The sequence below is a fragment of the Diospyros lotus genome, chromosome 3, assembly GCF_014633365.1.
Source record: "Diospyros lotus cultivar Yz01 chromosome 3, ASM1463336v1, whole genome shotgun sequence".
In the NCBI taxonomy this organism is placed as follows: Eukaryota; Viridiplantae; Streptophyta; class Magnoliopsida; order Ericales; family Ebenaceae; genus Diospyros; species Diospyros lotus.
In genome coordinates this window covers 36,784,085-36,799,297 of record NC_068340.1, presented here as the reverse complement: position 1 = coordinate 36,799,297, position 15,213 = coordinate 36,784,085, and the positions used below count along the sequence as shown (strand labels likewise).

Genomic DNA, 15,213 nt, shown 5'->3' with positions numbered 1-15,213 from the left:
AGAGAGAGAGGGGGGGGGGGGAGAGAGAGACTACAAATCGTTGTTAAAAAAAAAGTGTGGCTTTGTGGGAAAGAAGAATGGATGCTTGTGTGGAGATATGATCATAGCAACGAATTGTGGATAAAAGTTGTTGGAAGTGGAAATACTTACACTGATTCAAATTTACACAATCATCTTATTAACATGCTTCTTCAGCACTATTTTTTTTTTTTTTTTTTGGGAGGGGGGATGAAATTCTCTACCTTTGGTGTGACTGATTTGTGAAAAGAAATAAGAATGTAAGAAAATAAATGGAAAATTGGGAAAATGAAATTGATTTTTTTTTCTTTTGAGTTTATTTAAGAAAATAAGTATTGATTCAAATATATCTCTTTCATTATTCATAATGTATATCAATTATTCTAATTCTATTTGACCAATGATTCATGATGAAAAAATTAATTCTTTTTTTTATTCTATCTTAAATTCTCAAGATATCTAATATCTAGATGTAAGCATTAATTGTTTAAAAATTATCCAAATAACTCTTTATGCTGCCAAAGGACACTCTTAAACATTGAATAATTAATATATTGGTCGAAAATGTGTATGGAAACTTGATTAGAAAATTAATTTTATTTATCATTTTGTTGAATAATTCAATGTAATAAGGGAGTAAATAAAGATTGTATATTCAAATTTTACCACCAATCAGAATTTAATTATTTATATATTTTACCTTAGTATAAAATAGGCCAAAGAATATGTTTAGAATATGAATAATAATATGAAAAGTAAATTAACCCATTTCTATAACTATCCAAATTTTAATAAGGATAAGTATCTGATAATTTAGCAGTAGTTTTGAAAGAGTGATCACTAGTTAGAAAAAATTTTGAGGGCTTGATTTGGTGATGGGTAGCACATGGAAATTGACATATGTATTTGCTTGTTGATCAACTATTAAAGATTAGGAATAACTATACAAGTTATCTATGATGTACAAAAATGTTTGGGGGTGTTGTTTCGGCATTTTTAAAACGTTTTTATTTTTAAAGTGTCAAAAAAACCTAATATATATATATATATATTTTCAGACCGTTTTTACAATTTCAAAAATATTTTTGAGGTAATTTTGTAATATTAAAAAATATCAAAAATACGTTTTTGTCCACAAACGAAAAGGTTAGAGACTGAAAAAATGTTGTCTCTAGAATAGGTTAGAGACGGAACTTTTTCTGCTTCTAACTAAAAATTTTTAAATTTATTGTTTGTTTTTAAAAGTAAGTAAAATTTTAAATTTATTATTTATATTATGTTTGATTATTTTTTTATTTTTAATTACTAAGTTATGGATCATGGATGATAGAACTTATGCTTATGTTTATTTGAATGCATTATGAAATTTTTGTTTATTTTTTGATTAAATAACTATTTTTTATAATTTTCTATACTAAATATTATATTTACAAAAAGATTCATATATATTTTTTTTAATTTATGCGTTTCTCCATATTTTTGTATCTTATTTTTTTAAAAAATGTCATTTTCTCATTTTCGTTTAAGTATGGTATCGATTTCTCATTTTTGTTTCTATGCAACCTAGCAGCTATAATATATATTTTTAATTAAATATTTTGTTAACTATATAGTTTCATTACCTAAATTATATTTAACCTAAATTTTTTGAAAATAGTCAATAATTTAGAAGGTAAATAAAAATGTTCGTAAAGTTGTAAAGTTAAAATGAAAAAAATCATTGTATCTAAAACCATTCATCATAGTTGACTTTCTAATACCTAAAACCTTTTAAATAATTTTTTTTAGACTTATGATTTATCAACACTTTTGTTAGGCTTTAGGAAGTCCATTGACTATATATGCAAGATTTTTCTTCATGAAAATATAAATCTTAGGTAAATTTTAATTAGATTAAAAAAATATTTAGATGTATTTCTATAATAAAAAGTGTATATTATTACAAATTTCAAGTTCTATTCAGTAATTATGATATGATAAATTTAAGTTTAAATTGAGATTTTTATTAAAGTTGATTAAATATATCTTTTATCTTAGTTTTCTTTTAGGAGAATAAATACATTTCAAATATCAATCAATTACATACCTATTTGCCAATGATGTGTTGGCTAAGTGGCAAGAAAAAGGGCCATGAAAACCCTTATATCCAATACTCAAATTCCTTTGGTGGCAAATCAATGGGTATCATCATTAAATTATTATACTAATACCATAGATGAAAATGAAATTAGCAGTATTAAACTGGCTGGAGGAGGGGTTGTGGAGATTTAAGCTGCTTGAATCTCCAATCATATACCACTGCTTTTATGAAAACCCCTCCTTTGCAAAGAAAGGGTTTACTTGCATGCCAAAAGGGCTCTAAACACACAAACTTCTGTATGGGCTCACCCTAAAGTTTGAACCTTAATGCAAAATAAGCTCTCCCAATGCTCAGTCGATCTCCATAAATGACCTTTTATTTAGTTAGTTTTTAAAAATTAAGTTCGAACACCAAGAGTCTGTTTCAATAGAATCATGATTGTTGGTCTAATTCAAACTAAGTATCATAATTCTTTTTAATAATTTTAACGATATAAAAAAATAACTTTCTCATAAAAATGACTCGCGTGGCATATATTTTACAGTTATCATTTTAATTTTATTTACAATTATTTTTTTTAAATAAAATGAGTATTTTTCAAAAGACAAAAAGAACAAAAAGACCTAAAGATGAGAAAATAGCGCTTTGAAGATTGGTCAGGATTATAAAAAATTAAATATAATTTCAGTCCAAGCCAAAAAAAAGGAAAGAATTTTAACTTATGGGTTCTACGTCTATGAAATGGTTTCAGATGAGGTAGATTTTGAGCGGTGATTAGACTTCAATTCAATGGGAACGCTAAAAATGGCTACAATTGCTGTTCACTTGCCTTTTCTACAAGAATTTACTTTGGAATGGCTGCAATTGCTGTTCATTTCTTTCTGCTGCTGCTCCTGATAGTATTAGTAGCAGTTTTTTATGGGCACTGATTTCTAGCCTCTTTTTTCTTTCATGTTCTTAATAGTCTGGTAAAACTAAAAACTGTGGAAGGACACATAGAATGAATTATTAGTTATACAGCCGACTCTATGCTATAGTTGCTTATTCCTCCAACAGTTTTATTATCTAGTGATTCCATGATGGATGGCAATGAGGCAAAGCCGTGTAAAGGGGTTTGAACCAATTGTTGTAAGTTCCTCCATCAATGGGGATTTCTCCAAAAATGGCCGTCGGTACTAGTGGTTCGATAGAGAAGACAAAACGTGATGAGATGGTGGTGGTGAAATGGCAACATAAGTGATTCCAATAGTAAATATCTCTCTTCGAAAACTTTGAACCTAAATTTTTAGGTTCAAAAACCGTTTAACCCATCGAAGATTTGGGTTCAAAGACAACCATACACGCTATATCTATATATAAATATATATCAAAAGCATCTTGGTTCCAATCAAAACTTATAAGTGAGGGTTTCAATCATAACCCAAATGCAGAAGCTTGATGGTCGTCTGGGTTAAATCAGAACCCAAATGTAATGCTAGGTTGCATTCAAACCCAACAATGATTTTTCATTCTAAATGTGGTTTCAATGACTTCTTTATTTTTCTACTACTTTTTCAAGGCAGTAATTTATTTTTATTTTTTTGTTTTTATGTAGTTAACAAGACAATTTAAAAATTTTAACAAAATTAGCTATCATTACTTACAGGAAAGGGGAATGCATTGCCTTACACGATAATTAACATCAGGGGAAGTTAGTGTCATTTTTAAAAATACAAGAATAATCTGTACAATTTAAACAAATCTCAAGAATAATATTTGAAATTTTCTCAAAAAGATTAGGTAGAAAAGGGCATTCAGGCTGTTCTAACCTAGGATGGAACACAACCACTGTAGATATCATTCGAATTAAATCAGACAAATTGGTAATGTCTCGTTCGCTCGCTGTTAAGATCCAATCCCTACAAAATTGGAACCAAACAGAAATAGGAGTAGCTAAAAGGCAAATTAGATACCCATAGATCAAGGTGAAGTGCCCAATAACATCTCACTCTTTAACTATATACAAATGAATTAAATACAATTACAAAGAATCCATATCAAATCACACAAGGCTTCCTTTTTATTGTGTCTCCATTGGACACTGGAAATTATCTCTAGTTGTATATGAATGAGCCCCAACTCTCCATTGTCCCATCTCAACGTCTTACATGCTGCCCACTTGGCGAATCAGCCGAGGGATTCTCTAATGATGTGAACACAAAGTTCCCAGAAAATAGAGCTTCTTTATCTGCCCATCAAGAATCACTGTCAGACAATGCGAAACTTGCAATGTTTTAGGACAGATATTTACACGGCATAAATTCCAGAAGTGTCCAACTAATAAACCACCACATGAAGGTGTTTCTAAGACTAGGACTAAGGTTTGGCATGCTAGGGGGAGCACCAAGAAAATTCTTTTCCAACCCCACTAGGTTGGAAGGCAAAATTACGTACAGAACTGGGCCAGCCTAAATTCACTTAAAACGCCATTGAGATGTCAAGTTTGCCCTCAACCAAAATGCTAGAGGAAGGGGAGGGAGATGGGCTGGCTATGGGCTAAATCTACAAGGATACAGGACAGAATAGTTACCCTTTGATAAACTCAAAATTTCACACTAATAATCCAAGCTTGACGACTCCAAAACTTTCATATGCATTATATGGCACAGCACTTAAAACTCACCCTATAATTAAGAATTGGGCAACTTACCAAAAAATCACTTATGTTTGACCCGAATATCAATTTTATAAGTTACAACAAACTTTAAATGTAATGAATTACATACTTGAATTTTCAAGTGCGAATCAATTCCATAACACCGTCAGATAAAACTAATAGTGTCAAAGTTCAGCTGATTTCAGTATTTGGCTTAATCAACCAAACTTTTCCAAGAGTCAATTTTACTTGTTTTTAAAATTATTTCTATGTATTTAGGCTTTGTGTGTTTTACTTGCATGCATATACATACAACTATAAAATAGGTGTCTACATATATACAGTAGGTATACATATAAAATCAAGTATGAATGACTAGAATTGGTTAAGAAAAAGGTGAAATGCTGAAGAGAATCTGAACCCCCAGGAATTGTGCAGAATCCAATAAGAGTAGAGAAGATGGTCTGATCAAATGGGGAAAATTCTGGACTAACTTGTTTGCAATATGTTGGTTGGCCTAGTCCTGGGAGCAAATTATCAATCACCAAAAGGTTGTCTTCTCAAAGAGGTAGCTAGAAATAATTTAATTATCTTTTTTCTTCATTCTTTTTTGAAAATATAAAATAATACAACAAATTTCAATGATCGCTTATTGATATTAAATAGAGCGTAAATATATGGTGTTTTTAGTTTAGAGATTAAGTTAATAGATAAGAGCTTTTTTGCAATTAAGACTAACGTTAATTTGCATTTTCAAATTTGAATACTACCCAAATGCATTTTCACAAGCCATTAACTATTTACATCACCCATATTCTATTATATACATATACCTATTGTGTGTGTGTGTGTGTGTGTAAATTAAGTAAAACAAATCGAACCTAAATACATAAGAAAATAATTTTAAAAGCAAGCAAAACTCTGGAAAAGATCAGTCGATCAATTAAAACACTTGGGCAGCCGAACTTTAACTCCGTAAGTTTTATTCGACACTCAGTTGCGGAGGAACATTAAGGCCTGAAGGGGCCATGCCCGCCCTAGCTTTTGGTTGATTGCTATAGGTATAGTATTATGTGTGTTGAAAGGTAATTAGATTTTGATAGAGTGGCCCTCCAAACAATTTTTTGTATCATAAATATAAATATATAATCATGTTATTTGGGAAAGAAATCTAGGGAACTATAGTACAGTCTCACTCTTGTAACTAGTAATAAAGAAAAAGTTATCCTTACAACATTGTCATTTAAAATGAAAAAAGACAGAACTCTACTTTGTTTAATTGGTTATTATTTATGTTTAAAGTGACCACTTGTGCATTAAAAAATCTCTCATGTTGCTATTGATTTTTATAATAATTATATGTCATTAATGTCAAAACCCAGAGTCTTAGAAATTTTTACAGGAGAAGAAACGGAGGAAACAAAGAATCTTGTTTGTAATTAATACATATTTTTTTGTTGGCACTTAATTAGGATTGGCATTACTTTTGTTATATATTTTTTTGGATTATTTAAAATTGCCCCCCCTCCCCCCAACCCAAAAAAACAAAAAAATTTGATCTTGGCTCTGTCCCTGCTGATGATGTTATGAAATTTGCACATTCGAAAGTTTTAAGTATATAATCAATAACATTTGAAGTTCATTATAAAATTGATAATCAAGTCAAAGTTCAGTAGTTTTTGGTAATTGTCCTTGAGAATTTCATCCCAAAACAATATGTATGAAAAGGAAGGATATGTAATGGATAGAAAGGTTAGCATACCTGTTAATGAAAGGCAAGCAGATTCCCTGCGAACATACCTTGACATAGCCTGGAAATAAAACAACAGCTAATTGAGCATCTTGCCTTACTTTTTTACTTGTCTCGTCATTTTCTAAGACAAGCAATTTACCTTATAATTAGAAGGATCAGAACGCTGAATATAGAGAGAATCTAGAACATGATTAAAGCTTATTCCAAAGTTTCAGGGTTTGGTTTTTGGTTGTTGAACATTAGACATATGTGATGAGGAAAGAAGCTATAAATGATTCTCACAAAGGTCATCTGAAAATTATTGGAATTGCCACTGCATCAGTGACAAGATTGGAAGTTGTTGTAATACGTTGCCACTAAAAAAGGACCACACTTAAATAATAAGCTAGAGATAAATTGAGAAGTTAAGCCGAGTTCAACTTATACAACATCATTTTTGGTCACCACTCAAATTTAAGCAGAAACACTACCAAGAAACCATGAAAAGGGCCTAAGCATTTGTTGTCTGGCATCTTGTGATTATGCAATAAAGTATGAAGTGTAAAACTAAGTCCAGAAGGCAACCATGTCCATGATTAACAGCATTTCACCTACCACAAACATAAAATGATTCATGAATGATAATTCAACCTCAGGGGATTAAAATTGACATTAACACTTGCCTGAACAGCATGTAGTCCAGCATCATTTGGTATTGACGAGCCATCATCAGAGAAGACATTTCTGTAACATCATAAACAGTTTTGCAGAGAATTAAGCATAGAAGTAGGGTCACCAATGTCAACAAATTGTCCCATGAACAACTAGTAGTTCCTCCTAGCTCTTAATTCAAGTGAGTTCATAATTTTTGAATTTTCATAAGAGATTGAAGTACATTTTGTATGTCCTAACTCCAATTTTGTGAAAGCTATTTCTATATGGCAATTTGCAATGGCCATAATCTATCGAGTTATGGGGAGAAATAATTGATTAAACTTATAGATTAGCAATTCCACCAATCAAGTTATACATAGGTTGATTATAACTCTTTTTCCCTTAACACACTCATGATTCCCTTCAGGTTGTGAAGAACCTTGCTACGTGTCAGTGTCTGAATTTTCATGCAGCAGAGAGACATCGGCACCTGGACGCCACCAAACCCAAGCCACCCTTCAATCATCCAAGTCTATTAGATTGCCTGCTTTGCCACAATTCAAGCACACGGACATTAACAACAAGAGGAACTCCTCCAAAGAATCCTTGCATATTGAACATCTTGTGTAGATATGCTCATCCCAAATATTAACATATAGGGTATAGTGGAGGCCAGTCACCAACCTCTCACATAAGAGCATTCTGCTACTTTGGCATGCCTTGTTGGCACAATTGTGAGGCTCCTTTATGGAAACCCTAGATGCTGTTGTGGATGCCCAAAGCCCATCCCAAGCCACCTTAAACACTCCTTAGTAGGTGCCCAAAAGTGGCAAGCAGATTGGTAGGAAGCAATTCATCAGCCCATCCTTTATAATAGTATTTTTTACTAGCCAAAAGAAATTTACCCTGATGAGCCATAGTGTCATTAGAAAATTCTACCAGGCTATAAAGTTACACCAATCCATTTTCCACTATGGACTCCAAGTGACTTCTGGGAACAAAAACATATCAAGCCTTGCCTACTAAGAGGGGTCAGCAGCATAAATTCTAGTTTTACGCATATCATGCCCAAGAATTCCCACCAAGTTTTTTTTTTCTGTCTTCCTCTATCTCATTCACTAGAAACTGCTTTCGTTTTATCCACTCTCCTCATAGGCACATCTATTAGTTGTCTTCTCACAACTAAAGCATCTTAATAGTGTCTCATTCATGTTATCTCCAATAGGAGTCACTTTGACCTTACAACACATGACCTGATTTGTAATTCACTCTTCTTGTACGGTCAAATCCACCATAATAATTTTCTACCAAAGAGACCTTAATTGGTCCCCATTCCTCTGTCAAAATAATTTTCAGCCCAAGCACATTTATCTCCATTTGAATTAATCTCACAGCTCTCTTGGCCAATCAAAGGCTTCAATAAAACATACTTATCTGCCTTGTATCCTTCTTTTATTGGTTAAGGAAAAAAAACCACACCAAATCAAGGCACAAAGGAGGTGGCCAGCCATATAAAAAGAACCAAGAGCTAAACAGGAAGCAAAGGCCCTATACAATATTACTCAACTTACTACAAAATCTAAAACTTGCCCTAATAACAATCAAGCCACATGAACACCCACCACACAACAGAGGCAATAATCTATTCTTGAGCTTAAACAAATAATGGCTTCAAAGATCAATAGTTCCCCTCACCCAAAAATCAGCCACATCAGCACCGAAGGGAACAAACTCTATGCCTACTTCTTCCTCTTCCCATCCTTGTCCCTCTCATCAATGCCCATGAGTCACTAGCTACCCACATTGAATGAGAAGGTGTCTTCAGAAGCCAAATGTTGTTTACAAAAACAAATAACACCACCACCTCCAACAACAACATATCAAGCCTTAATCCGACTATGTGGGATCGGCTACATGAATTCTAATTCGCCAATCATTTCTATCTATGCCCTTCCCTCCTCTAAAGGCCTTATAACTCGTATTATACCTAAGAGTCTCCAACCAAATTTTTTCTTAGTCTTCCTCTACCTCTTGTGCTAGAGAGTTGTTCCATTCCATCCTCTCTCCTTACAAGAGCATCTATTAGTTATCTTCTCACATGACCAAACCAATATTAATCGTGACACAAACAACACCAATTGACAAAAACTTTTCTTCCCAAAACAAAATTACTGCTAGTAAAAATCTGATTATGTGAGCTTATCCGTAAAAATTTACCAGGAGTTCAAAACTCAAACACTTATATAGGGGCCACTTTTGCAACACTAGCATCATTTTCCCTACTCGCCACAATGTCCTGCAGAAAGACCTCACCTGAAAACAACCAAAACTCAGACCTCTCTATCTCAACATTCAACTTCATAAAGAAGCAGGGATGTAGAATGAATCTTGTAACCTAAGCAGCTTCTTCAATCCCCACTCATTAGCATCTAAACAGAATGCAATATCCTATAAAATCCTATTGCTACATCATCCCTAATAACATGCTATGTATGCTCCTCTATCTATAACAAAACAGATGAGAAAGTGGCAAAAATTCACTTCCAAACTGTCCTCGCCACACCAAAAGTCACACTATAAAAAAAAATATTGATTCCTGGTTGACACATCAAAAGAACTATAGCGACAAATAACAACCAGCATTTTCTAGTACACATCAAAGCTACAGCTGTAATATAGCACATATTTTTATTTATTCTTTTTAGCTATTTCCATAAAAATAATATCCACAATTCACAAAAAAAAAAAAATGTGACTAGCTCGACAATAGAATAAATAAATCACGAGTCAAAAGAAAATATAATTTAACATATCATTACAATTCAAAAAGAAAAATCAACATTAATATTATTTATAAAGAAGACAAACTTTCAAATAGACTCATATTAACCCATTCATTGCTATCGAATATGTTGTGTGGTGTGCCCAAGAGGTATTTTCACCAGTGAACATGTAATCTAGCATATATGACATTATATCAGAAGAGTATACAAGTTGAACATATAGAGAAAACCCAATTTTAAGTTTCCATGTTTCAGGTTATCCAAAAAAAAATAAAAAATATTCCATGTTTCATAGGATGCAATGCTTAACATACATGGAAGACGAAAAGCCTAAAAGCATATACAGATGTACATGAACAACAAAAAAGAAAAAGAGGTAACCAAATACATTGGGAAAAAGGAAGGAGGTGAAATGAAACACTTCCAATTATGGAATGAAGAAATACTCCACACCATTCAAATGTAGTGCTTCCTTTTTCGTGCCATAAATACCATTAGACACAAAAGGAGCAAATGACCCATAAGCATCACACCTTTTCTTGAACAATCACAACATCTATTATGCATCAAGACCCTGATTGACGGTGTCACCAACCCTATCCCAAACAAGAAAATATCAAACTCCTCTAGCCACCATATAAGGGAGGAGGAGACAATTAATAGGTTCGGCATCACTTTTCATCCAACAGCAATGCACAATAACCTTTCTCCTCGTTCTTAAGTTGTCTATCATAAGAATGGATCCGAGATTCCAACGAAATAAAAGATGTGAGAGGGTGCCCCTGCCTTTCAAAGAAAAAGCTACAATGAATTTTATACTCCGCATTGCCAACCTAATCTTTTTGGTTATTAACTCCATAATCTTGGGTGTGCTTCTACTGCTTGTCTAATCTTAAATTGGTAAAAGTTACAAATTGAATTGACTTTTATAGATAAAAGAAATTATTTCTACATTTATGAGAGGCAAATATATTGAAAAATATATTATGATGACTTTGGACAATAAAACTATCAATGGAAATGGCAGTATAATGTTCTTAAAAGCAATAATATCTCAGCTATCAACAGAAACAGTTCATACCAAAGCAATAATATCTCACCTCCACAGCACATTTTCCAACTCATACTGTTTAGATTCTGGAAGTAGCGCAGCATCATAAGCAACAATATTTCCATAAAATATTTTTTCCAAATCCTTCATCCATCTAGTCAATAGTAAGTTAACCTGTCACACCATGGGAAAGAAGTCATCTCCATAGCAGCAACTGATCAGATTTAAGCCATATCAGATAATCCTAATTGAATTTCTTATCATCAGGATTAGTAGATTTAGGATCTACAACATATTCTGTAGGAGGCTGTTTTGATTTGGAAAGAAATTGAACTAGGTCAGGCACTCTGATTGTTGCAAGAATTTGAGCTTTCCAGAAGAGATAATTATCAGTCTCTAACTTGATAGGACTGAGATTGAAACCTTTCGCAAGTGAAGAAAAGTCAGCTAGTGATTGAGAAATTGTTGAATCTTGAACCAAATCTAAAGAATTCGAACTGAAGGATCTTTCAGAATTGATCAACATAACGATTTTGCAAGTGAAGAAATATTGAGATTTCAGCCATTGACTCCGATACCATGAAAGAATGAAGAATTGCAGAAAGAAAAGAAAATTGAGAGAGAGAGCCCTAACTCTCTGAAAATTCAGGACTGAAATCTTATTGAAAAAATATTACAAGATCGCATTTATAGTAGCTAACTGCCAGCCATAACAATTTCTTTAACAAACTTACAGGTGGTAGCCAACTGGTAAAACAAAATAACTAACTAAAGAGACTGAAGAAAAGCATGCCACATAAGCTAGCTAACTATTCTTCAAGTGCTCAAAAGACACAGCCACTTTATTCTTAACATGTTACCTTAACTGTGTACAAGAAAAAACAAAAAGATAAGTCTATAAACAATGACATATTTATTATTCACAAAAAAGACTAGCCACTAAATTCTCACAGTTCTAATGATCTTTCACCTTAGAGACTAGGCCGTGAGGATAATTCTATTATACCCATAGTTTCTTCATCACATTATGATTAGTCTACTAAATCCAAAAAGACATTCATCCTAATAAATAAAATGATCCTCATTGTGAGACCAATTAAGAACAGAAACGCCAGCAAGAAACCTTGTAAGGCAATAATGAGCATTTAGGATCTTAATTCATGATGTGAATACAGATCACTAACCCCAGCCTTGGAAACTCTTAGCTCTACATCGTGATTGTAGATCTCATACAAGTATTGCCCAAACTCAACACCTTCCTTTCCTTCTTGTTTCATACGTCGTAAGAACAGCCACGTGTGTAGTAGAAGCAAAGAGAACGTGGTTTTGAAGGTTTTCTCCAAGTTAAATACTGCACAAAGAGAGTCATATCACATAACATTATGTGAAAATTAATACTGCATGGTATACAAATGAAAAATATGGCACTCAATGTCAATTTTGATGATTTTTAATCTCAAACTCATATAAAATCCTAAAGTCAATTCTGACAAGGCTTTACACGCCACCACTCAAACTACAAGGATTAGGATGATAGTTTTAAGGTACGTCTAACATTTTATACATCATACCTCCTCTTTTGAGTTTTTAACATCTTTGTTGAGTAACCTCCCATCAGAAAAAGAAAACAGAAGGCCAGTAAGTGATTTTGAGTTACAAAAGGGTATCAAAGTGATATGCCCAATCTTAAGGTCAAGGTTAAAAACTGTGAAGAACCTTCCAATTATCAGGCACTTGGACAAAATTCTAAGGGAAACCGGCGAGTCAACTTAGTAACTTGGTCATAATGCATATGTGTCTTCAAATCTGTAGGTCGTGCATCTTTTCTGCCTTATTGTCTTTGCAGAGAGGAAATGGTTGGTTTTTAATCCTTTCCCATTTAGAACACAGATCCCAGTTAGCTAACCTTTAAGAAATGTTGTAAACCTAAAAAGGCTTTTTCTTTCTCTCTCTCTCTTTTTTTTTTTTTTTTGGTACGTTGTTGCATGGATGTTATTCTTGAGGATGCTCTAAAATAAGTAGAACCTTGACTGATAAATTATAACCTAATCATATCTCATTAATGTGAGAGAACACAGAGAGGCAATCAAAGTTATAATGTCATACAGCACAGGAATTAGTTATCATTTTCCATTTAAAATAGTATAGGGGGTGGAAATTCACTAGATGGCTGCCACGAGAACTGAACTTGTTTTGCACTGTTGTCTACTTTCGTTCATGTCTTCCTTTAAAATTATGTTCTCCTAATAAAAAAAACAACTAATCCTGTAAGAACTATTTATATAGGCAGCTTTAACACAATTCAGTCCCTTATGATGTAATTTCTACATAAACGCTATAGAGAACTCCGAGGCAACCTAGAGTTCTTTAGAGTAGTAAAGAAAATGATTGCATTGTTGGAGAACCATAACACGAAAAGACCAACCATTATAGATAGCAGGTTTATCAACTTGAGATGTGATGCGGCGGTAAACCAGATTTGCCCCTCGAATGGATTTGCTTTGTTTACTGTAAAACAGCATCAGCTTGAGCATAATGTGCCGGATGCCCTCATACTTTGGTTCTTCAATCCTTAGAGGGGAATCAGGGGCCAGAGACAATGAACAGGGCTTAGACCAAAACATCTTATTCAAGTTTACCTGTTCAAAGACGATACTCTGGTATTCAGTAATAAAAACAGCACAGTGCAACACTAAACCCTAAGCCTCCAAACCAACTAGGACCGATTCAAAAAGCTCGATCAACAATAGACGTCATCGAATTGTACTCAAGTGACGCCCATTGGATCCCAAAAGAACATCCTTAAAAACTGACTTTCCATATGCCCATTCTCCCCAAAGCAAACCCCTAATTCTCAGTTTATACCTGCGGTGCATTGGTATGGCTTTTCTCGGCCGAACCCGCCGCGACAGTATCCACGGCAGCGACTTGCGAATAGCTCCGGCATGAAAAACCGCTCAAACCTCTTGCAGCTGCAATGTCCTTCCGCAGTGCAACCCTAGATAGATAGCTCACGGCTCTGCTGCATCTCGGCAACATCGTCGCCGTTAATCTGTCAAATTCAGATAATCAAAAGTGAGCTTCGAATCGAACGTGAATTGAAATCAGAAGAAGCATTTTTGTGAACCACAATGGCCCAACCAACCAAGCGAAAACCTGAGAACCAAACAGACTGCAGGGCCTTGTGATTTCTGGAAAGTGGTTCTCTAACTTGAAGTGGCTTTGTTTGTAGCAATTAAACCCTAGCCTAGCGATGAAAAGAAAATGAATCCAACGGCTGCAGGAGTATATAAATTGACAGTATATCTATCATCTCAGCCCAACCCAAATATATATACATATATATATATATATTTCAAACGTATGTAGTGCTTCGAAATATCTTATTTATTAGTAAAAAGTATTGGTGCCTGTTACACAGGCAACTATGCGCTAAATAACTAATTATATCTTGTGCTCCTCCTAACATTTCAGCTGACTTCAAAAGTGATACATTAGTAATGATTTTTATCATGGTTACATTTAATTTAGTACAAAGTTTTTATTAAACTAGTCATTTAGATCACCAAAATCTTTTTATTGGAAATAAAATATTAAGTTATGAAATCAAATATTTCGATGTTATAAAGGCAACAAACATATTATCATTGAATCACATACTTAACTATTTTTTAATAAAAATTCAATCAAATTGCTTAACCTACATCTCGTATTTTAAAATTGAGAGGGACCTCTTATTGTCTCCATCTCCTATCCTTCTCTATACTCTCTCTCATTTCATAAAAATAAAAAATTATATACCACTTACGAGGCAATAGTCAGTAATGACCCAATAATCGTAGGGAGATTAAATGTCTTTTATCTATATATTTTTTATATATGTGTATATACTTTCTTAGTTAGTTTATATACAAAAATATAATATATATATACACACATATATAAATTAACCAAAACTAAGGAGAAAAAGAATTTAACATGACTCAATCTACCACTATCACTAAAAAGAGCTAAGGATGGAGAAAGGGACTGAGCTTAACCATGATTAAATACTAGATCATACGTGTTCAATGGTTATGGAAAACAAATATTCACCAAATTGAGCGACTATCACTAAAAAGAGGAAAGGGTGGAGAGAGGGACTGAGCTCCACCATGATTAAACACTAGACCATAAGTGTTCAATGGTTATGGAAAACAAATATTCACCAAATTGATTAGTGTTCGCTATAATATAAAATCTTAACTCACAGAAGATTAG

The 15,213-nt window shown here is 33.3% G+C and overlaps 1 protein-coding gene across 2 annotated transcripts; it reads right to left on the bottom strand.

The window, feature by feature from the left end:
• Positions 1–3,914: 3,914 nt before the first annotated feature.
• On the bottom strand, positions 3,915–14,270 carry LOC127798073 (uncharacterized). Of its 2 annotated transcripts, none has more exons than XM_052331374.1 (8): positions 14,110–14,270; positions 13,819–14,005; positions 13,379–13,592; positions 12,138–12,304; positions 11,003–11,127; positions 7,149–7,209; positions 6,496–6,544; positions 3,915–4,325 (listed from the first exon to the last, which is right to left on the bottom strand). In XM_052331374.1, exons 2-8 carry the CDS (start codon positions 13,990–13,992, stop codon positions 4,234–4,236), a joined length of 882 nt encoding a protein of 293 aa, XP_052187334.1. In that variant the 5' UTR covers positions 13,993–14,005; positions 14,110–14,270; the 3' UTR covers positions 3,915–4,233. The 2 variants fall into 2 exon arrangements, with proteins under 2 accessions (XP_052187334.1, XP_052187335.1); XM_052331375.1 differs by having other exon boundaries at positions 14,099–14,260.
• Between the last annotated feature and the right edge of the window lie 943 nt (positions 14,271–15,213).

What these genes read in the sequence shown, in the direction of transcription:
- LOC127798073 (XM_052331374.1), bottom strand. Translation starts at nt 13,992, where the DNA reads ATGTTGCCGAGATGCAGCAGAGCCGTGAGCTATCTATCTAGGGTTGCA. An exon ending in TAAACCTGCTATCTATAATG is followed by an intron (nt 12,305 to 13,378) that starts GTTGGTCTTTTC and finishes CTCTTTGTGCAG; the next exon opens with TATTTAACTTGGAGAAAACC. An exon ending in TGCTTGCCTTTCATTAACAG is followed by an intron (nt 4,326 to 6,495) that starts GTATGCTAACCT and finishes CTTGATGGGCAG; the next exon opens with ATAAAGAAGCTCTATTTTCT.